At 45.6% G+C, this 21,383-nt stretch overlaps 1 protein-coding gene across 1 annotated transcript; it reads right to left on the bottom strand.

Moving 5' to 3' along the window:
* Positions 1-5,537: 5,537 nt before the first annotated feature.
* LOC115807252 (zinc metalloproteinase-disintegrin-like brevilysin H2a) lies at positions 5,538-15,819 on the bottom strand. Its single transcript, XM_030768122.1, has 19 exons — positions 15,729-15,819; positions 13,882-13,970; positions 13,707-13,783; positions 13,395-13,473; positions 12,772-12,848; positions 12,253-12,433; positions 11,977-12,057; positions 11,701-11,772; positions 10,832-11,001; positions 10,647-10,725; positions 10,220-10,353; positions 9,735-9,915; positions 9,336-9,425; positions 8,675-8,870; positions 8,091-8,196; positions 7,825-7,981; positions 7,485-7,565; positions 6,644-6,734; positions 5,538-5,674 (listed from the first exon to the last, which is right to left on the bottom strand). Exons 1-19 carry the CDS (start codon positions 15,817-15,819, stop codon positions 5,538-5,540), a joined length of 2,169 nt encoding a protein of 722 aa, XP_030623982.1.
* Between the last annotated feature and the right edge of the window lie 5,564 nt (positions 15,820-21,383).

Genomic DNA, 21,383 nt, shown 5'->3' with positions numbered 1-21,383 from the left:
CATGTTTAAGAGCGTCTTTTCATGTGGTCCCTCACTCTCTCTCTGCTTTGATTGGTTCTTTTTTTTTTTTTTTTTTTTCCTTTTATTTTCTTTTTTTTTTTTTTTTTTTAAGCTTAGATGTCCCAAATCTACCCATGGGCAACAATGACAATCATCAGAGAAAGATTGTCTGGACAGTGGTGTGTATGTGCGTGCACGTGTGTGTGTCTGTGTGTGTGTGTGTGTGAGTGTGAGAGACTACAGCAGCATCATTTTGTCCTTTTGTCCTTTTGGGTTCTCTCCTGACAGACCTGTCGTTTTGGGTTCTCTCCTGACAGACCTGTTGGGTCAAGTTCTGGGTCTGACAGGCATGTTAGCAGATCTGGTTACTCTCACACTTGGGGCCCACTGGATGTAGGTTCACTGAGATGTTGCTCTGCGTCTGTAGGCTCTGTGTGTGACCGAGCAGGCGTCTGCGTGACCGAGCAGGCGTCTGCGTGACCGAGCAGGCGTCTGCGTGACTGAGCAGGCGTCTGTGTGATTGAGCAGGCGTCTGCGTGACCGAGCAGGCGTCTGCGTGACCGAGCAGGCGTCTGCGTGACCGAGCAGGCATCTGCGTGATTGAGCAGGCGTCTGCGTGATCGAGCAGGCGTCTGCGTGACCGAGCAGGCGTCTGCGTGACCGAGCAGGCGTTAGTGATGATTTTAAGTGAGTTGTGGCTTTATGCCCATCCCCTGGTGCGGTCCCAGACCACACCCTTTCCTCGCGCCTTTCTTTCTCCGCATTTCCCCACCTTCTTTTCCACCTCCTTCACCTTCCTCTGTCACACACTAAATTAGTGTTGAGAGAGAGGTCAAAGTTCACCATGCGTTGAACACACTCAGTGTCGTGTCAGTTCCGTGGCTGCCAGAATAGGAAACTCTGCAGAGTAGAAAGTGCCAAGGGCTTGCTCTGGTGCTCTCTGTTCCGGGTTTCCATGGATACGTCTTGTTGTTATCTTCTCCTGACAGTGGAACGTGGCTGTAAAATCAGACTTCCTTTTGTTTTTCCGTTGGAGCAGTGTTACCCCCCCAACCCCACCCCCCCTCGCCATCATCAGCCGTGTTGAAGCCTTTACAGAGCATTTCTTTATCCCTTCCTCTGCCCCCCCCCCCCACCCCCACCACCTTCCACGCCAACCCCTCCCAGTCCAACATCCTCCCCACCCTGTCGGAATCCTCCCTGACTCCCTGTGCCTCCAGAATCACTGCTCTTTTCATCACCCTCTGAGACCGCCCTCGACCTCCTCTCCGTCCCACGGCTCCCCCTCTCAACCCAGCTCCTCCTCTCAACCCAGCTCCCCCTCTCAACCCAGCTCCCCCTCTCAACCCAGCTCCCCCTCTCAACCCAGCTCCCCCTCTCAACCCAGCTCCTCCTCTCAACCCAGCTCCCCCTCTCAACCCAGCTCCCCCTCTCAACCCAGCTCCCCCCTCATGGGTCCAGGGGCTGCCTCCGTCTTTCTCGTCACTGCTGTTTTCGTCATTCCCAGAGGAAGACGAAGCTCTGAATAACCTTTACCTGGATCCACGAGCGCTGTCTTCTTGCGGAGTTCTCGTTTGGAGTTCTCGTTTGGAGTTCTTGTTTGGATCAGACCCACTCTTCCTTAGATTCATCTGCCTACAGGACTGCAGTGTAGTGTTCCATCTTCCTCCCAGTTACCCTCCGCCCAGTTACCCTCCTCCCAGTTACCCTCCCCCCAGTTACCCTCCTCCCAGTTACCCTCCGCCCAGTTACCCTCCTCCCAATTACCCTCCCCCCAGTTACCCTCCTCCCAGTTACCCTCCTCCCAGTTACCCTCCTCACAGTTTTCCCTTTTCACCAACCCCGTGACAAGGTGCATCACGGCAGTCCCCGCGTGTTTGATCGTAGAAGGGGCCAGAACCATCGTGGAGACCCCGTGAGCAGAGGACCCTGAAATTGTCTCCCTTATCTTTTGTGCAAAGATACGGTGAAAATACCTTTTACAGTTGAAACTGTAGAAGCCCATCTGTTGATACAAGATTTGATTTATATTTTTTCTGTTTATGTTTTTCTTTCTTTCTTTCTTTTTTTGTGTCTTTCCCAATGGAGCTGAGTGCGCAGTCACTTCCACAACTGTCTCTGTTAAGTCCCATAGATGTTATGTCACAAAGTGTGCGTCCCTTACTAACCGACTGTTCATCTCCAACAGGGGACAGATTTTCTCTTTTCACTTTTGGGGGTTTCTTTTTCTGTTTTTTAAATTGTGATTCATTGTTTACTTACATTTTTCTACACTGTCATGTTGTACTGTTACTCCAGAAGACAGGGTTAGGACATCCTGATTAGCTTCCCGCGTCACCGTTGCAGGATTTAAAGGAAATCGTCATTGATTTCATATTGGAGAGAGATTTTGTGCCATGACAGCAGCTCCTGTGTATAGATCCTGTGCTTGTGTGTGTGTGCGTGCATGTGTGTGTGTGTGTGTGTGTGTGTGTGTGGAGCTCCTGTGACCCTCTCAGCGTTTAACAGCGTTCTTCTCAGTACTGCCAGACTTTGTGAGGTGAGCTCCGGAAAGCCCTGAGAAATGTGCGTACCATGGACGTGTGGTGCAGCACAGCTGTGTGCTGACTCAGTGCTGTATTCAGTAGTAATCTTCGCATCCAAAGATTAAACAGTGTTCAAATAGTATAGGCTGTAACCATTGACTGAGGATCTGATTGTATTAAATTCTTTTGCTCTGCTCTGAGCAGACAGTCCAGTCAGTCAGCCCTGTTACACAAGCTTCCGCTCAAAGCAGTCCAATCCCTTCTGTTATGGAAACACACCCGAGAGAAGGGCCTGGAAGGCCGGCAGCTGGTCTCAGATCAGGCATGCTTCTTTGCTCTCCTCACCCCACTCCTCTGGCAGCTGGTCTCAGATCAGGCGTGCTTCTGTACTCTCCGTACCCCACTCCTCTGGCAGCTGGTCTCAGATCAGGCGTGCTTCTGTACTCTCCTCACCCCGCTCCTCTGGCAGCTGGTCTCAGATCAGGCGTGCTTCTGTGCTCTCCTCACCCCACTCCTCTTGTTTTCGTTTTTTGTTTTTTGTTTTTGTTTTTGTTTTTTTGGAATGTCTTTGCAGGTTGTGCTCTGTGTTTGCTGTAAAGAGGCTTGGTAGACCTGTCTCCGTCTCCTGTTTAATCGGAGAGGGGAGGTGGGGGCGGGTTGTTTGGGGGGGGGGGGGGTGTATGAGGTTTAGGGTGGGACAGGCTGGCAGTTGGATGATGAAGTGTGTGGTAGTTTGGGGGGGGGGGGGGGGCTTCTTTTCTGACTTCTGTTATGGATTTAAGACATATCTTACAGAATGTACAGAAAATGTTTATTAAAATTTTCTTAACGGCTGAAAAAAAGGAAAAAAAAAAACTTTTTGTCAAGTATGTGCATTGCGAGGCCTCTTTAAATCTTGATTTATGTAGATGTATCACTCCATGAAAAGAAAAGAAAACTAAACTAAAGAAATATTAAAAAAAAAAGTTGTGGAAAAAAGCTGATGTCGATTGATTATTTCTCTTGTCTACTTTTTGAGTTTGTTCTATGCCCTTTGACAGAAAACATGTTTTTAATCTCTCTCTCTCTCTCTCTCTCTCTCTCTCTCTCTCTCTCTCTCTCTCTCTCTCTGTGTGTGTCTCTCTCTCTCTCTCTCTGTCTCTCTCTCTCTCTCTCTCTCTCTCTCTCTCTCTCTCTCTGTTACACACAGACACACACACACTGTGGTTATGATTTCACCTCTTTTGTGACTGAAGCTTTGGTTTTACTGACCTGAACACTTGTCAAGGTCACGTGTTAAATTCTCTGATTAGATGTTTGAGACACTCTGGGCGTTGACTTTGCTGTGTGACCAACCCAGAGTTTTTGGCTGTTATCTCCCTGAATGACCAGGTCACTCACCACAGGTCTGCGTGACCTCACGGAACAATACAGTGGTACCCCTGAGTAATGCAGCGATGTTTAATGTGCAATACTTCAGCCATCTGTGTCAGTGTCATGAAGTTCAATGTCCCACAGAAACAACTGAAACAGTTGAATTCAGGAGTTTTTAATAAGTGTAAGCAGTATATACAATATGTTGTCCATTCTGAAATAACTTGCTTCACCAAGTGCTACTTTTCTGTTTTTTTTTATTTTATATATATATATATATATATTTTTTTTTAATATACATCCACATTTCTTCAAATCTAAAAGTTTGGCATATGTGGTCCATGCATGCTCTACAGCTGGTCTGCTATGACTTGGGTAGAAGGTTGCAACACTTGTCACAGAAAGCTTTTTTAGCGACCTCAACATTGTCTCACATACATCTCATTTCTGCGAGCTAACTGAAAATATTGACAACGGTGCAGTTTGTTTGAAAAACTGCATTGGTTCTCTGCCAAAGTCAAACGTGGTTTTTGAGTGAATACGAGGCAGCGTGGAAGGTCGTTTGGAGGACGAACCATCTTTGTCGGCGTGGGTGGTCTGTCTTTATTTTGTGAGACAGCTCAGTTCTTCTGTAATACTACACTGAGTGCAGTGAAAGACTTTGTAGGTGGGAGTTGAGGTCCACGGACAGTGTAGACCGTGGATCTGCCTCGTGGCCTCAGATCCGCACGTGTGTGACTCAGAGTAGACTCTCAAACCCAGGCCCTGTTCTGTTTCCAGTCATCAGGATCTGCGCAGCCTTTCACCCTGTCTGCACTCGACCCTGACAGTTATCAGGATCTGCGTAGCCTTTCACCCTGTCTGCACTCGACCCTGACAGTTATCAGGATCTGCGTAGCCTTTCACCCTGTCTGCACTCGACCCCGACAGTTATCAGGTCCAGAGTGACAGTTGTCCTCCGTCCATCTGTCAGGCAACATTTCCTCATGGTATCAGCGCTGCCTCTGACTCAAACCTGCAGTCCCCAGGATGTCTGTTGCTGTGATATTTGGGGTGAAATACAGGTTTAGAGAGTGAGGTTTGGGATGCGACACAAGTTTAGACAGTGATGTTTGGCATGAAATGCAATTTTATAGAGTGACGTTTGGGGTGAGATGCTTGTTTAGAAAGTGATTTGAGCTTAACTGGAGACATTGGCCAACTGTTGCCTGAACTTTACAGATGCTGCTTTTTACAATGAAACACCTCCGTAAAATACAGCACAGGCCTGTTATGCCATCAGATGATGGCGCTTAGAAAACCAACATTGATTTACCTGGATTTCCTGTGTGAAGATCGTTGAGATTTGTGGGTTCTGCTCTTGTCGCAGATGCCTTAGTGAAAAGAAAAAAGGCACGTCAAAAAAACAGTCATGAAAACTGGGCACAGATGATTCAAACTGGACCAAAACGTAATGAGTGATCTAAAACTCAAATTTAAGATTCTTTGTAATGAAACATAGGGGGTTTTTTTGTACAGCTCTGTTTGGAGACTCTTTTGCCAGTTTGGAGAAAAAACAAGCTGTGTGTTTGGTTGGGTTGATCCCAGCCGTACCTTCTCCTCAGTGCTATGAGTGTCGTGGTGTTTGGAGCAAGTGGATGCGTTAAGATAATGAACTGACTAAGGGTGTGTGTTGGACAGAGGTTGTGTTAGGTACCTGCGGCGTGTCTTTCTGAAGTAATGAACAGACTTGGCAGCGGCCAGCAGAACAAGACAGACAGCCAAACTGACAAGAACTCCAACAGTAATGAACGCACCTGCGGACACAGCGGGAACATGGTCACACACACGCTGTACATGTGAGCTGTTACCAAGCAGAGCTGTGTTTTCACTGCTGGAAGAGTCCTTCTGAAAATTTCCCATAATTCTCTTTTCCACTTGTGAAAATATTCAGTGCTGTTCAGTTGTTTGGAAAGAACCAAGGCTGTTCCTCTCTATGCAGTGGGTGCCACGGCAACAAAGCTCAAGGATGAATGTCTATGTGACGGCTGAGGAGGATTTTAGAGATGTAGTCCTCTCTCCGAAGAATCACACATACAGACACTGTATGTACACACATAGGCAATGTATATACACATACACACAGACAGTGGGTGCACAGGTACACACATGCACACAGACAGTGGGTGCACAGGTACACACATGCACACAGACAGTGGGTGCACGGGTACACACATGCACACAGACAGTGGGTGCACGGGTACACACATGCACACAGACAGTGGGTACACGGGTACACACATGCACACAGACAGTGGGTACACGGGTACACACATGCACACAGACAGTGGGTACACAGGTACACACATGCACACAGACAGTGGGTGCACAGGTACACACATGCACACAGACAGTGGGTGCACAGGTACACACATGCACACAGACAGTGGGTGCACAGGTACACACATGCACACAGACAGTGGGTGCACGGGTACACACATACGCACAGACAGTAGTGTAGACACAGTGAATTGGGCTTTACCTTGATCTGGTCCTGAATGCAAATCCATATCTGTCAGAAAACAAACATGACATCATCATCATCCTCATCCTCATCTCTTTTATAAACTGCCTCTCCCTGCCTTTCAGGGTCAGTCAAAGTTTATCTTCCTTTACTCATATACTGATAACAATGTGGGCCACACCTCTGACAAAACAAGCACAGATTTCACTGTCTGGGTCTTGGCATGGTCTGTGTCCAGCCAGTCTGGCATTGTGTTACTCACCCTGGTTTAAATTGATGCTGTTCACCATCAGTGTGCAGTCAGGGGGAAGCCATCCCTCCCTGCACTGACATTCTCCCCTGTTATTGCAAACCTGAGACACAGGACAGCCGTGTTACCTTAACGTCAGATTGGCAAGGCTGGCACTCGGTGCCAACCTGTACTGTTTGGTTTTAATGCTCTTTTATACACAGAGGAGGTGACATTTTAAATTGCATTAAATACTCAGAAGAACGTGTATATTACATTTATTTGTTTAGCAGACACTTTTATACAAAGTGATTTCCCAGACAGGCAGAATACAAACCAAACATGGTGTCATTAAGGAGCTGTCTGTGGAGCAAGTGCTGCCACTGAATTCAGTATTAGACCAGATACAAATGTGAGAAAAGCTGAAGTAAGAGAGTGAACTCCAGACAGATACAGGCGGAAACAGTGCTAACTGGCTGAGGCTAAGACAGATACAGGCGGAAACAGTGCTAACTGGCTGAGGCTAAGACAGATACAGGAATTGTGTATTGAGTATGGGGTGATTGTGTTAGTGTGTGTTGAGTATGGCATGATTGTGTTAGTGTGTACTGAGTATGGTATGATTGTGTTAGTGTGTGTTGAGTATGGGGTGATTGTGTTAGTGTGTGTTGAGTATGGGGTGAGAGGGTGCATGTTTTTCTGCTGCAGTTCCCTGAGATCCCTCTCACTCGTTTTAAGGCTTTTTCTCTCCCTCTCCTCAACATCAAGGTCACAAAACTGAAACAGAGTTAAAATGAAAAAGAAAGAAAGACAGACAGAAAGATGGAGTTTGCTGAAAGCCACAGCTGACGTTCATAATCAGGGCTTTTCTTACCGCGTTTCCTCGGCACTTTTCTGAGCAGTTCTGTGCTCTGTACGCCATCTCCACGGACACACACTCTCCACTATTGCACACCTGGACAGGAGCAACGGGCATCACACGCTGTTCTTGTTTTATTCTCATCAGTACCGACCATGTTAGTATTCATCATTACATGACTACAAAATCTATAAACTCAGTTCAGGTAAAGACGTTTCAGTGGTTAGAGGCTCTTTCATAGTGAGCAGTGAAGAAAATAAAAATGTATATAGCAAAATAACCACTTATTGGTTGTTACTGGGATAGAGACTAATTGGCGGAATATACTCCGTAATTGTGATTCATTCGATCTTACCAGGCCTTCTCCGCATTTTGTTCCATTGAGGACTTGACCATAATCTGATCTGGGGTCAGTGGAAATCGTGGCCTTGCAGTTGTCGACTTCCATTTTAATGCCGTGGTTTGGTTCCTCCTTCCCACCGGAGCAGAACAGGCTCCCACACATCACGTCCCTGACGGAGACAGAACAGAGCAGCTCAGGACCAGACGTGTCCAGAGAAGAGACCCCAGCAGTGCCAGCATGGACGTGCAGTTCCCTGAGAGACTCAACCTCAAACCTACTTTTGTGAGCATCCTACGTAGTCTTCAGAGGTTGGGTGTTTGCAGTAGGAATAATTAGTGCCGTGAAGATTCAGATCATAACAGACATCTGCAGCATCTTCTGTGTCTGCAAAAAGTAAGAAAAACCTCAACACAGTTTCACTGTGATCAGACCACTCTGCCATAAACAAACAAACAAACAAAAAAAACAAACAAACAAGCAAGGATAGTGCACAAAGGGAAAACTGAAAATAATGTTGATTTGCTTTCAAAGATCCAGGAGAGGATCTCCTTTAAAATAACACAATACTAGTATTTTAGAATTGTTCTTTTGTGCCACATGTTAGGGTTTATGTTGCTACAACTGTTTTATAATCGATGTGGTGTTACACTACAGAGCATGTGAATGGCCTCCAAGAAAAAACTTGAAAACAAAGTCTTTTTTCATCTCAGGCTCAGTATTTGAAAAAAAAAAAAAACTGTTTCTGTCTCCTCCTCAAGTCCTTGAAGAGTTCAAGTGTCATGAATTCCTTTTCATTCGTGCCAGCAGAGCAAGGAGAAAGGCAGTTTTGAAAACCATTTATAGGTAAGTACTGGTTACTTACCGTTCCCCCACAGCGAGACGCACTGGTCCACCCGGCGTGGACACTGGCCAGCGTAACAGTAGCCCGTGTGGTTTTTGCACGGGAGTCCGTCCTGCACGAATGTGTCCTCAGGGCACTGGGCGGACGTCCCTGTGCAGTACTCAGGGAGATCGCACTCCCCGCGACTCTGTCTGCACTCCCTCCACAACGGCAGGAACTGGACGTTAGAACAATAAACACAAACAAAGAGACGTCACAGATGAGACTCACACACACATACAAAGAAACTTCACAGATAAACCTCATACACAGAAACAACGAAACTTCACAGATAAACCTCACACACAGAAACAAAGAAACTTCACAGATAAACCTCATATACATAAACATAAACATAGAGACTTTACATCTCATCCTCATGCACAGAACGATATGCCTCTGATAAGCATTGTCATGACAGAGGAGCCAAATGTCCACAGAAAGACAGGACCTGTTGCTGACCCATGTTTTCTCTCGTGTGTGTGTTTGACCCGTGTTTTCTCTCGTGTGTCTGTTTGACCCATGTTTTCTCTCGTGTGTGTGTTTGACCCGTGTTTTCTCTCGTGTGTGTGTTTGACCTGTGTTTTCTCTCGTGTGTGTGTTTGACCTGTGTTTTCTCTCGTGTGTCTGTTTGACCTCTTACTTTGCACTTCTTGCAGCATTCCCCATCAGAACACTGAGCTCCCTCCGAGAACAGACAGCTGGCGGCATCACAGCAGGGGTCTGTGCACTCCTGTCCGACAGAAAACACAGCACCAAAAGTCAACCCCACGAGGCGTAGCCCATACCAACCACATTTACTCCTCTTATTCAGACGCTGTTCGCCAGCACCGGTGAAGATCTTTCAACCGTTTGACAGAGAAACTGACTGTCCACTACCCCACGCTCTCTCTCTGTCTACATGCAGGAACCACTTTTGTGTCAGGAACCACTTTCGTGTCAGGAACCACTTTCGTGTCAGGAACCACTTTCGTGTCAGGTAGTTGTCCTGAAGGGAGTGCTCTCGGGAAGCAGTCGTATGAATGAGTTATTGCAGACGTACCTCCACGGACCCACAGTCGCACTGCTCCCCCTCCTCTAGGAGACTGTTGCCGCACACAGGAGGTGTCAGCAGTAGCCCTGCGGCCGGCTGGTTCTGCAGGCAGGTCGGAGCAGGGGAGGACCGCAGGAACTGCTCATAGTTCGCCTTACTGCAGTTACTGAAGTGCCTGGGTGGAATGAAGCTGCACAGGGAAAACATTCCTGAGTTCAGATGCTATCTTATGTCACGTTATGTCACGTTACGCCACGTCACGTAACATTATGTTGTTAGTCAGTGCTACGCTACACAATGCAACACATAACTTGACATCCCAGCTTAGCACAAGCCTAATTCACTCTAAACTGTAGGCTAGCATGATTTGGATACTCAATAGCAGTCAGTCTGTATGTGTCTCTTTACTTTAGCTGTCTCTTAGAGTAGTGTCCCTGTATGTGTTTCTCTTCGTTAGCTCCCTGTATGTGTTTTTGCTGATGGTGCGTCGGTACCTGAGGACAGGGGCCATGATGCAGGACGTCTCTGAGCAGGAACAGGATGCTGGAACATCGTGGTTCATGCCCAGGTTGTGTCCCAGCTCGTGAGCCAACACCGCCCCAACCGCTAAAGAGCTGTGACTGTAATACTGAAACACACAGGAGATTGTACGAGATTAAACCTCACCCCCTTTTGAGCCCTGTGCTTGCCAATGTACTGCTCCAACGAAGCTTGAGTTAGAGCCTCAAGCTTGTGTGTCAACAAAAAAAAAGTGTAGCTCTGTCAGAAGCTGAGATAAATGAGTCGTCCCGCACCGGTGTCCCAGACAGGGTGTCTCTGTCTTTCAGGGAGTGAACATGGGACTTCTTACGAGCTTTTGTACAGACAACATGTTCACAGCTTGTGGCATGAAATCTGCTTAATTTTGAAATGCGCAAGTACCCGGACGACAGCCGTGGATTCTGAAGTACAGAGTCTCCCCAGGTACGCCAGTCCGGCTATCTGCCCGAAATCCACCGCTCTGAAAAGAAATCAGAGACGCGTTTTTTAGCCGTTGTGACACATCACCATGGTATTTTGCCAAAAGAAGGAGAGGAAGGCGTGGCCAGTGCGTGAGAGAGACGTACGAGAGGAGGTGAGCGACGTCGTGACTCCTGGCTTTCATCAGCACCTCGTTTCTCCACTGGGTGAACCTTTGAAGAGTCGTTCCCATGGAGGACTCAACGTTAATCTTGTCAGTGTCTGTCCACACCTCCAGGCCGACCAGAGCCACAGATGTCTGGAGGGGTGTGTACACCTGCACAGAGTCAGGATCTTTAATAGGGGAACAAGACATCGTAGCACTGCTGCCTCGGCACCGTCTACTGAGACCAGTGATTCGGTATGAGACTAGTGTATGAGTTATTGTGCACATTCCCTTGGAAACAGCAGATCGCCCGTTGGAATATCCCAACACGTTTGACAACACTATCGTTCTGCTTTTAATACAGTTGTACCATCCAAGCTGGTCTGGGCAACTCTGTCTGTAATTGGCTATTTGCTTTTCTGATACGCAGGCCCCAGACTGTGAGAATAGGTAAAATACACTCATCTACATTAGTCCTTAGGACAGGAATGCCTCAGGACTGCTGTCTCAGTCCCCTACTGTACAGCCTCTTTATGGTAAGGCAGAGAGCACAAGCAATTCAAGTATACACATGACAATAAAGTTGAAGTTGAACTTGAACACTGAAGCTGACTGGACCCTCTGGTGTCCAGTGGACAGAAAGTGAGTACCTGCTTTTCCTGTGGCCCAAACAACAGTATCTACCCTCTGAAGCTAAGAGAATCTGGGCATTTCTATCTGGGCCTCTACTCAGCATACACAAATGGAACTCAGCCTACAATGTGTGGAACTTTACACAAAGAGTCTATTCCAGTATTTATGGATGTGTGGAACTCTGATGTTGATGAGGGAAAAAATGTTTGCCTGGCCCAGAGAGGGGAACTCACTCACCATGTCCACAAAGTTAACGATCTCGAATATCCTTTTCGTGACCTCCCTGAGATCGCTCTGCATGCTCAGGAACTGAGAGGACACAGAGGAGAGTCAGAGAGAAGAGTCATGTGAGATATGAGAGTCACAGTCACGAGAGGAGAGGAGTCAGAGTAATGAACAGTGTGATGAGGGTGTGCTGTGAACATCAACTCTTCAAACACAGTCACACCACACCACTGCACGTTGTCACATCACTTATAAAAAAAACAACAAAAAAAACAGAGTTTTACTCACCAGACTCTTGTCCACAACCAGAAAGAGCTCGATGTATTTCTGCATATTCCACAGAGACTGGTTTTGTGGAGGCAGAACAAGCTATAGACATGGAGAGAGAGAGAGAGAAAGAGAGAAGTTAAAAATTCATTTGTGTCTAATGCATCGTGTAAAGCGTATTTGTCACTCTTGTGCAGAGGACAGTGACCACAGAGACGTGTAGAGAAAAGTGCGAAGAGAACTTGTGATGTGTAGATCTGTAGAGGTGCCACAGTGTGGGTGGAATGGGTTTCTCACCATGGCTTGAGAGGGCCCCCTGCCGATGAAGGGAGGTAGTGCATGCTCCCCTGCAGTAGCGACTCCGCACTCTAAGTCTTCTGCTGCGAGGGTTTCATACGCATACACAACGTGGTCTCCCGTGTCACTCTCCGCCATCGGTTCTATCACGTAACCTTGGCCTCTTGTCCTAAAGTAACCTCTGCCGAGAACGAGGGCACGAAGGATTTATGTTTAAAGTTAGATAATAGCTTATTGTATGATTAGAGAAAAGAGTCAAACACACAATAAATGAATCTAACAGCTGAACATAAACACCAGCAGTTTCTGTGTCTCAGGTGTAAAATACGAGGGACTCCTCTGACAGACAGTGATAGTAGTGATAATGTGGTTGTGGTGGTTGTAGTAGTAACAATAGCAGTAGTTTTATTAGTTGTGTTAGTGGTTGTGGTAGTAATGGCAGGATTAGTACTGGTAACTGTCGTAGTTGTTGCTAGTTAGTGTTAACAGCAATAATGGATGTTGTTGTTATCTCTCTACCTTAATCCAGCACAGAGATTTATGCTGGCTGTAGACTGACTGTCCTCTCCAACCTGCCCATGGTAGTAACAGTGGTTCTGTGGTGAATTAAGAGATGAGAGAGTGAAGCCCTGTTCAGACGGGATCGATTTTCATGACAAATGTTGATAAAGTAGTTCTTATCACAGGATATCTGTCATGTTTATGACCAGTTTGTACTGGATAAGAGACAGGAGTGTCCCGTCTGTTCATGCGCTGTCGTCACACCAAAAAGCTCTCATACATCGTACATTGCCTCCGGTACTCAAAACAAAAATGTCTGGTACCGCCCAGATGGACGACGGGCCGCGACTGGACCGGGGATGAGCCATTGTGTCTTATTTCATCTGAGGTGAACACTGTTTTCAGAACCAAGTTTGAGGGGGATGGTTCACAGCTGTTCGGTTTGGGGTGCCACATTTGCAGAAGTTTAAGGCAAATATCTCTCGGTCTTACAAGACCCATCGCCCTCTGTATAATCACGGCGATAGTCAGGTCATAGTTACCTCTAAAACCGCTCTCATCCAACTAGGGCTCAAATGTTGAAATGTTTCTCAGTATATTTATGTGCATCCAAAGAGAGATGGGACAGAATTAGGCCTCACCACATCCCGAGGAGAGGAGGTCACTTTTGTGCCATTGCTGGTGTAGTGGATCAGACTGAAGTCTGGGCTTATCAGTCCTCTGTCAGAAGGGAAAACACACACACACACACACACAGGTGAGTCAGCCCGGAGGCCAGGTGAGGGAGAGCCACGGAGGAGCTCAGGACGAAACGGCTCAGCAGCCAATCGTTATCCACAGACCAGTCAAAGCTCTACAGTAATGTGGAAACTAACTCAGCTCTCCTCCTGATCGCCCTTTTGTCCTTGACACGGTTTTCTTTTCCCTGAGAAGAAGACAAAACTGTCACTCACTTGTTCTTTTCCAAATGAATCTCAATGTCATTCCCCTCCAGTCTGAAAGCGTACGACAGTCTCTCCGGCTCTGGCACCTGGAGGAAAAAAGAAACACGGATAAATGTCATCTGGGTACCGTCGTAGGGTTGGTGATGTTTAGAATATCAGTCTAACAGATTTAATGAAAAAGTACCTGTCTGCGTGCCCTGTGCTGTGTGTGTAGCCGGACAGGTCGGACCACCTCGTACGTGTCAACGTTTTTTAGGTCAACTGCTAGTGCAACTGGAGAACAGAAAGATGTCTGTCACTCTCACAAGCATCTTTATAGTATGTAAAATATGTGCGTGTGTGTGTACATGCATGTGTGTGTGTGTGTGTGTGTGTGTGTGTGTGTGTTCATCTAGCAGCTTTCCTCTTTGTAGCGTAACCATGTCACCGTGAGCAAGACACACACTCCCGCTGATGTCGGTCACCGTGAGGGAAACACACACTCCCGCTGATGGAACCAGACACAGCTTTTTCATGGGAGGTCTTTCAGGCCATTTGTTTTCTGTTAAACTACTTGTTTCAGTTAAACTGCATGTTTCTATTAAACTACTTGTTTCTATTAAACTACTTGTTTCTGTTAAACTGCATGTTTCTGTTAAACTACATGTTTTGTTAAACTACGTGTTTCTGTTAAACTACATGTTTTCTGTTAAACTACATGCTTCTGTTAAACTGCATGTTTCTGTTAAACTACATGTTTTCTGTTAAACTACGTGTTTCTGTTAAACTACATGTTTTCTGTTAAACTACATGCTTCTGTTAAACTGCATGTTTCTGTTAAACTACATGTTTCTGTTAAACTGCATGTTTCTGTTAAACTACATGTTTTCTGTTAAACTACATGCTTCTGTTAAACTGCATGTTTCTGTTAAACTACATGTTTTCTGTTAAACTACGTGTTTCTGTTAAACTAGACGTTCACTTCATTTATATTTTCTCTGTTTACTGGACGAGTACAGTGTGTGAGCTGTATATGTGTGGTGTCTCAGAGTGTGGGGGACCGTGAGTGTTTAAGCGTTCGCTCTGAGGCACACCCCCCACCTCTCGCATATCTCAGACGCCCACACGTAGCACTCACAGGCCTGATTACAGCTCACTCACAACACAAGGCTCTCCCCTCCACTCACGGGTGACCCGATGTGTGTTAGTGGGTCAGAGGAAAAGAGGCGCTCCCTGTCTCAGAGTTGGACACCATCGGTTTCGCCTTAGTCTCAGAAAGTCAGATCATGATTTGACCCTGCGGCTTCAGCCGGCGGCGGCTTCAGCCCGTCACCGACGAAAACACGAGTGGATTTGCTTTACATCTCTGACCCAGTGTTCCCAGAACACAGGTCACAGCCAGTCAGCCACTGTAAAGTCAAACCCAGTGCTGTGGTGCCATCTTAAAAAAAAGCTTTCAAAATGGTTGCGTGGTTTTTCAAACAGGTTGTGCCAGTGATATCAAAACCTTCTGTATCATCCCACTGATTCACAGCCAGTCAGTGACTGTAATACGTTTTTATCCTGCTTTTTAATCCAGGTCTAAAATCTGACAAAAATACTCACCTGCAGTGGAGTGACAACAGACAAAAAAAAAAATATGTATTTTTTAATCGATCAAGATAGACACGATACTGGAGTGCATTTTATTTTACTCAAAAAATATGCGTTGTCAAACACCCTACGTTTAGATTTTCAGTGTCTAAACTGTTATTTCAACAGTTTGACGAGACACACTGGTATTGTTTATCAGTCAGGCACAGTGCAGCATGACAGGTGTACACTCCATAACTCAGACACAGGAAACGCAGCCAATGACAGTAAAGGAAATGACTATCTCTCTTTTTCTCCCAGTTTTATATGGATGAAAACTCAATGGATTTTCTGATCTGTAATGTTAGTATTTGATATCGTGTTTTTGAAAGAAGCAGTTCTGGAATAGGTTTGGAATCAAATCAATGACAAAGAATCTCTACGAATTTCAGAGTCAAAGAGTCAAATTCTTTCTCTTACCTGCGTGGCCAAGAGAGGCCAGGAGAAGCCCTGCTGAGAGCAGGAGTCTGTGCATCGTGAAACTGTCGGATCCCGGACGTTGTCTGCCCATGTTCACCCCTCTCTGCCTTTTTATCAGACTCTGGCTGCATGGTCTCCACCCTCTGCTCCTGCCCACAGGTGGATCAGCCTAAAGCTCCAGCTGTACTTCCTCCTCACCATATTCACTTGTGCAGTTGGTTTTTCCTGCGCTGTCTATCAGTGTTTACGTTTCACTCTCCTATACACCCTCTAATTCAACACCTTCTTTTTTTAGACACATGGCCCTCTCCAAAACAGGAAATCAAACAATTCTACAAATCTGATACAGAAATACACACACACACACACACAGTTTACAACAGTGTTAAATGAAACATTTGTGTCATTAATCATCTCCATGGACAGAAAACCTTTGGTCGTGTCAAGTGGAGACTAGAGCCATAGTTTATGTGACTCATACTTGTCAGAACAATGCTGCTGTCTGAGAGTCCAACAGAAAAAAGTCCAGCATTTGAAAGTTCTCCCGTTTGTCTTAATATGCACAGTGCATATGTGCATCTTAGGGCCAGTAAATCTACACACACTCTGAGAGGCCATAAGGAAGCGTTGAAGTAGAACTGGGGCGATTTTTGCCCTCTGTGAAATGCTGAGGATTGATCTTTAATGGTAGAATGTTGCAGGCTGATGTTTAATGTTAGAATGTTGCAGGTTGATGAGTAATGTTAGAATGTTGCAGGTTGATGTTTAATGTTAGAATGTTGCAGGTTGATCTGTAATGTTAGAATGTTGCAGGTTGATGTTTAATGTTAGAATGTTGCAGGTTGATCTGTAATGTTAGAATGTTGCAGGTTGATGTTTAATGGTAGAATGTTGCAGGTTGATCTGTAATGTTAGAATGTTGCAGGTTGATGTTTAATGTTAGAATGTTGCAGGTTGATGTTTAATGTTAGAATGTTGCAGGTTGATCTGTAATGTTAGAATGTTGCAGGTTGATGTTTAATGTTAGAATGTTGCAGGTTGATCTGTAATGTTAGAATGTTGCAGGTTGATGTTTAATGTTAGAATGTTGCAGGTTGATGTTTAATGTTAGAATGTTGCAGGTTGATGTTTAATGTTAGAATGTTGCAGGTTGATGTTTAATGTTAGAATGTTGCAGGTTGATGTTTAATGTTAGAATGTTGCAGGTTGATCTGTAATGTTAGAATGTTGCAGGTTGATCTGTAATGTTAGAATGTTGCAGGTTGATCTGTAATGTTAGAATGTTGCAGGTTGATGTTTAATGTTAGAATGTTGTAGGTTGATGTTTAATGTTAGAATGTTGCAGGTTGATCTGTAATGTTAGAATGTTGTAGGTTGATGTTTAATGTTAGAATGTTGCAAGTTGATATTTAATGTTAGAATGTTGCAGGTTGATGTTTAATGTTAGAATGTTGCAGGTTGATGTTTAATGTTAGAATGTTGCAGGTTGATGTTTAATGTTAGAATGTTGCAGGTTGATGTTTAATGTTAGAATGTTGCAGGTTGATCTGTAATGTTAGAATGTTGCAGATTGATGTTTAATGTTAGAATGCTGTGGGTTGATGTTTAATTTTAGAATGCTGTGGGTTGATCATGTTGTTTGATTGGTTAATAATGAGTAAAATAAACTACAGTTGAACACGTGACATGGGGAAGGGCTGATTTTGAAATAGCTGAGTTTTGTCTGTTTATTTAAGGCTGTCAGTGTTGTGTGTTTTTATACAGGCTGCGGGACTGGAGGAGATGCCTGTGGAGTTATGCAGACTTGTAGTGTATAGTATTCAAGCCAGGCTGACACCCTCGAGGACACCTGCTCCCAGAGGGAAGGATGTCTGCCAGTGCTACAGTGTTGTCACTGGGTTGTGCCAGCACCAGATCTGTGCCGAATCCATCACAGCATCAGGTCCAGGCCAGTACGCGAATCGAACCTGGCCCAGGACCTTTTCTGCACAGCTGGCCGGTACCGGTTCTGCTCTGATTTATGAGTGTCTGGTGGAAGCCCAGGCCAGAACGGGCCGAGCTCCATGCTGAGTATTATTAATCGCGACCCAGTTCTGTAAGTCATGTTCACACCTGGCCCAAAACGTGACGCACACTCACCCCCACGCACGCCAGGGTGGGCACAGATGGCCAGTGTCCCTTCCACTGGTCCACAGGAGTGCCCTTACCTTCCTCGCTCAATCTGATGTAAACTTTACTCATGTTAATGCAGACAACAGGGACAAACTCCATCTCTGCTGCTGTTTAATATGTTTAACGTGGTTTAATTAAGTGATGAAGTAATGAGTATTACATATTAGAAAAACAAGTTTGTGCGATCAGGCCGTGTTTGTTTTCTGCGTCGGCGAGCGCTGAGCGACCCACAACGACCGCATCATCACGGTTCTGTGCGCCAGCTCTGGTACAGGTGCGTAGAGCGCATGTGTCGCTGCCACAGGGACTTGCAGATTCAGGTGTATCTGGCACAGGGGTCACCAGGTCACCTGCTTTGTGGGTTCTGTCAGAGCTCTTTAACACGGTGACCTGTCTGAGAGGTCACATAGGTGTGGATCTGTTAAGAGAGTGATATGCGAACAGGAGAGAAGAGAACTGTGGGTGGACGTGTAGTCACACCATGTTCTCAGCGGGCGGTTGAATGTCTGACAGAACACAGAACCTCTGTAGAACAATATTTCGTCACAAGGCTTTGGAGTTCCCAAACACAGAAGTCCCTCAGGGGCTTTCTTTTCATCTCATACTCATCCATATTTGAGAAAAATGTGGTCACAGAGGAGATTGTCCTCTTCTTTACGGTGATTGTTTTGCATTATTTCTGAATGAGTCTTGATTATCTGACAGGTCTTGGAGCCGTCAGAGGACTGTAGAGGCCTGAGATGATCCTGTCTGGATGTGTTTACAGACCCAGCGCAGACCTCTGTCTCACTTTGTGATTAATGACGTGTGAAAGAGAGAGGTTGTGCTGTCGGTTTTCTCTGACATATGATGTGAAGGAAATGAGAAGAGGAAAACAGATGGTCACGTTTTTTTCAGAAGCCAAGAAGAGGCCATTTAATTTACTGAGACTCTCACACCACACACACACACACACACACACACAAGTTTCAAGTTCAAGTTTAAGTTTATTTAGAGCCCAATATCACTGTTTACAGTCTCAAAGGGCTTTACATGCCCACAGGATTACAACAAAACAGAGCAGGGTGGCACCCCCTGACTTGATCCTCATAGCGGGCAAGAAAAAACTCCTCAAAAAACCCAGACGTTAGGGAAAAATAGGAGAAATCTTGAGAAGGACCACAAAGAGAGGAGACCCCTTCTAGGCCAGCCAGGCGTGCAGTAGGTGCCAGCCCAGAGGGCAATTTACAAAACAACAGAGTGATAATAAATGAGAACACAACTAGTAGGTAGTATGAGGAATGACAAGACAGCATGGGGCTCAGTTGGGGTGGACGGCACAGCTGTGGCAGTGCAGGAGGACACTCATCCACAGTCACACTCATCCACTTGTTGTCTATTGAGTGACCAATAATTCTTGTGACCGTTTGAACTGATTCAGTAGAATGCTGCCAGTGTTGCCACATTGCCTGCACGTCTACATTTTTACAGATAATCCTGCGTTGAATACACTGGAAGCCGAGCACTGATGTATTGCCTCGGTCAGGACATAGCATTGTGTCTCATGTGGTAAAGTATTCTTTTGGGACGTAGCAACTGTCAAACCTCAAAAGGTTGCGAGAGTGTTCACAAGCGACTTCGAAAACAAACAGAACAAGAGACCGTTAAAGCATGATGGTGTTACGGGAAAAGCAGCAGTAGGAAAAGGGTCAAGGTTTGTCTGTTTCTCTGGACTGCAGCTCACTCACTCTCTAACACCCTATTACCTCACTGAAATAACAACTGCTCTTTCAAATTCTTTTTACTGAGAGATCTGGATATGAAGCACTGAGAAGTTAACACGTGTCAGTTTTCTTATTGTGGTATGAAAACTGGATCTGATAAGTCGTCCGTAGACAAACAAGCTTTTCCTTTAGCTGTGACCTCACCTCTAGACTCACGCGACCTGAGCAGCGCGGCCTCGTGAACTGGTGTTTTTGCTCTTTGGTCTGGTGCAATCCTGACCTGGATTAATCAGTCATTCATTCTCTCACACTCTTTTCTCAAGGGGACTGACTCATCGGACTAATTACCGATAAGTGGCTGGTTTGTGTACATTGCCTGAAAAATTCCTGTATTGCCTCAGACCAGGTAAACAAACACAGGGAACGATAATAGACACTTGAACTCTTACTGGTACAGCTACAAAGAAAAGAAATTGTTTATATTTCTCACTCAGGCATAGTTTTCTGTGCAGTTTTTTTAATATGTGCCATGTTCTATCTCTCCTCTCTTTCACATCATAACAGATATGTCATTGTCTAATCTCTGTGTGTCTGACTCCATATCAGGGTGTTTTAACAGTGGTTGGTCACAGATACAAAGTCAAACACCACTGACCACTTCAGTGGAAGCGGTAGGTTTTAGAACAGCGTTCTCTGACTAAAAAATGAGGTCAGCATTAGATGAGTGATTCGTGGGAAACGTGAAGAGAGGGTATTGTTGAAGGTATTGTTTGTCCAACAGGAACATTCATTGAAAATGAGGTGCAGTCCCTCATTTGAATTTTGCCTCTGGCTAAATCACCCAACCATCCCGGCTTCGTTTTGCTTCTTGTGTGGACCACCACTAGAGGGCGCCTTTATTCTGTTAGACACTGCTAGAGATCAGTGAGTGATCAGCCAGTGACTTGCTTAAATTGAGAAAAACACAGGATCAGGAAGAATCAGGATCAAGAAGTCTTTTCATCCCGAAAATTGATAAGCAACTCTAAACTAAGCAGTCAGTTTAACTGGAGAATACATTATACCTGAAGCTTTTTTCTGTGAAGGTGTTGTATCAGATATATTCCCCTGGTATCGCAAGCCAGAACGGTTAATTAAATTGTTGTGGAAATTTTGTGCATTTTCAGCATCAGCACCTTCCTTGTGGTGAATAGATGGTGATTTTGAAGAGGTTCAGTGGTGAACAGACGGTGATATTGAAGCGGTTCAGTGGTGAACAGACAGTGATTTTGAGGAGGCTTGGTGGTGAACAAACGGTGTTTTTGAAGAGGTTCTGTGGTGAACAGATGGTGTTTTTGAAGGGGTTCGGTGGTGAACAGATGGTGATATTGAAGAGGTTCTGTGGTGAACAGATGGTGTTTTTGAAGGGGTTCGGTGGTGAACAGATGGTGATATTGAAGAGGCTCTGTGGTGAACAGGCGGTGATTTTGAAGAGGTTCGGTGGTGAACAGACTTGGTGATTTTGAAGAGGTTCTGTGGTGAACAGATGGTGATATTGAAGAGGCTCTGTGGTGAACAGGCGGTGATTTTGAAGAGGTTCGGTGGTGAATAGACTTGGTGATATTGAAGAGGCTCTGTGGTGAACAGACGGTGATTTTGAAGAGGTTCTGTGGTGAACAGATGGTGATATTGAAGAGACTCTGTGGTGAACAGATGGTGATTTTGAAGAGGCTCTGTGGTGAACAGACGGTGATTTTGAAGAGGTTCTGTGGTGAACAGACGGTGATATTGAAGAGGTTCG

Source organism: Chanos chanos, chromosome 3, assembly GCF_902362185.1.
Source record: "Chanos chanos chromosome 3, fChaCha1.1, whole genome shotgun sequence".
NCBI classification, from domain to species: Eukaryota; Metazoa; Chordata; class Actinopteri; order Gonorynchiformes; family Chanidae; genus Chanos; species Chanos chanos.
The sequence above is the reverse complement of the archived record's forward strand: the minus strand, read 5'-3'. Positions and strand labels throughout refer to the sequence as shown.

Coding starts and splice junctions, on each gene's coding strand:
- LOC115807252 (XM_030768122.1), bottom strand. CDS start 15,819: ATGGGCAGACAACGTCCGGGATCCGACAGTTTCACGATGCACAGACTC. Junction 10,726..10,831: donor GACGTCGCTCACCTCCTCTC/GTACGTCTCTCT, acceptor ATTTCTTTTCAG/AGCGGTGGATTTCGGGCAGA. Junction 6,735..7,484: donor AAAAGTGCCGAGGAAACGCG/GTAAGAAAAGCC, acceptor CCTGTGTCTCAG/GTTTGCAATAACAGGGGAGA.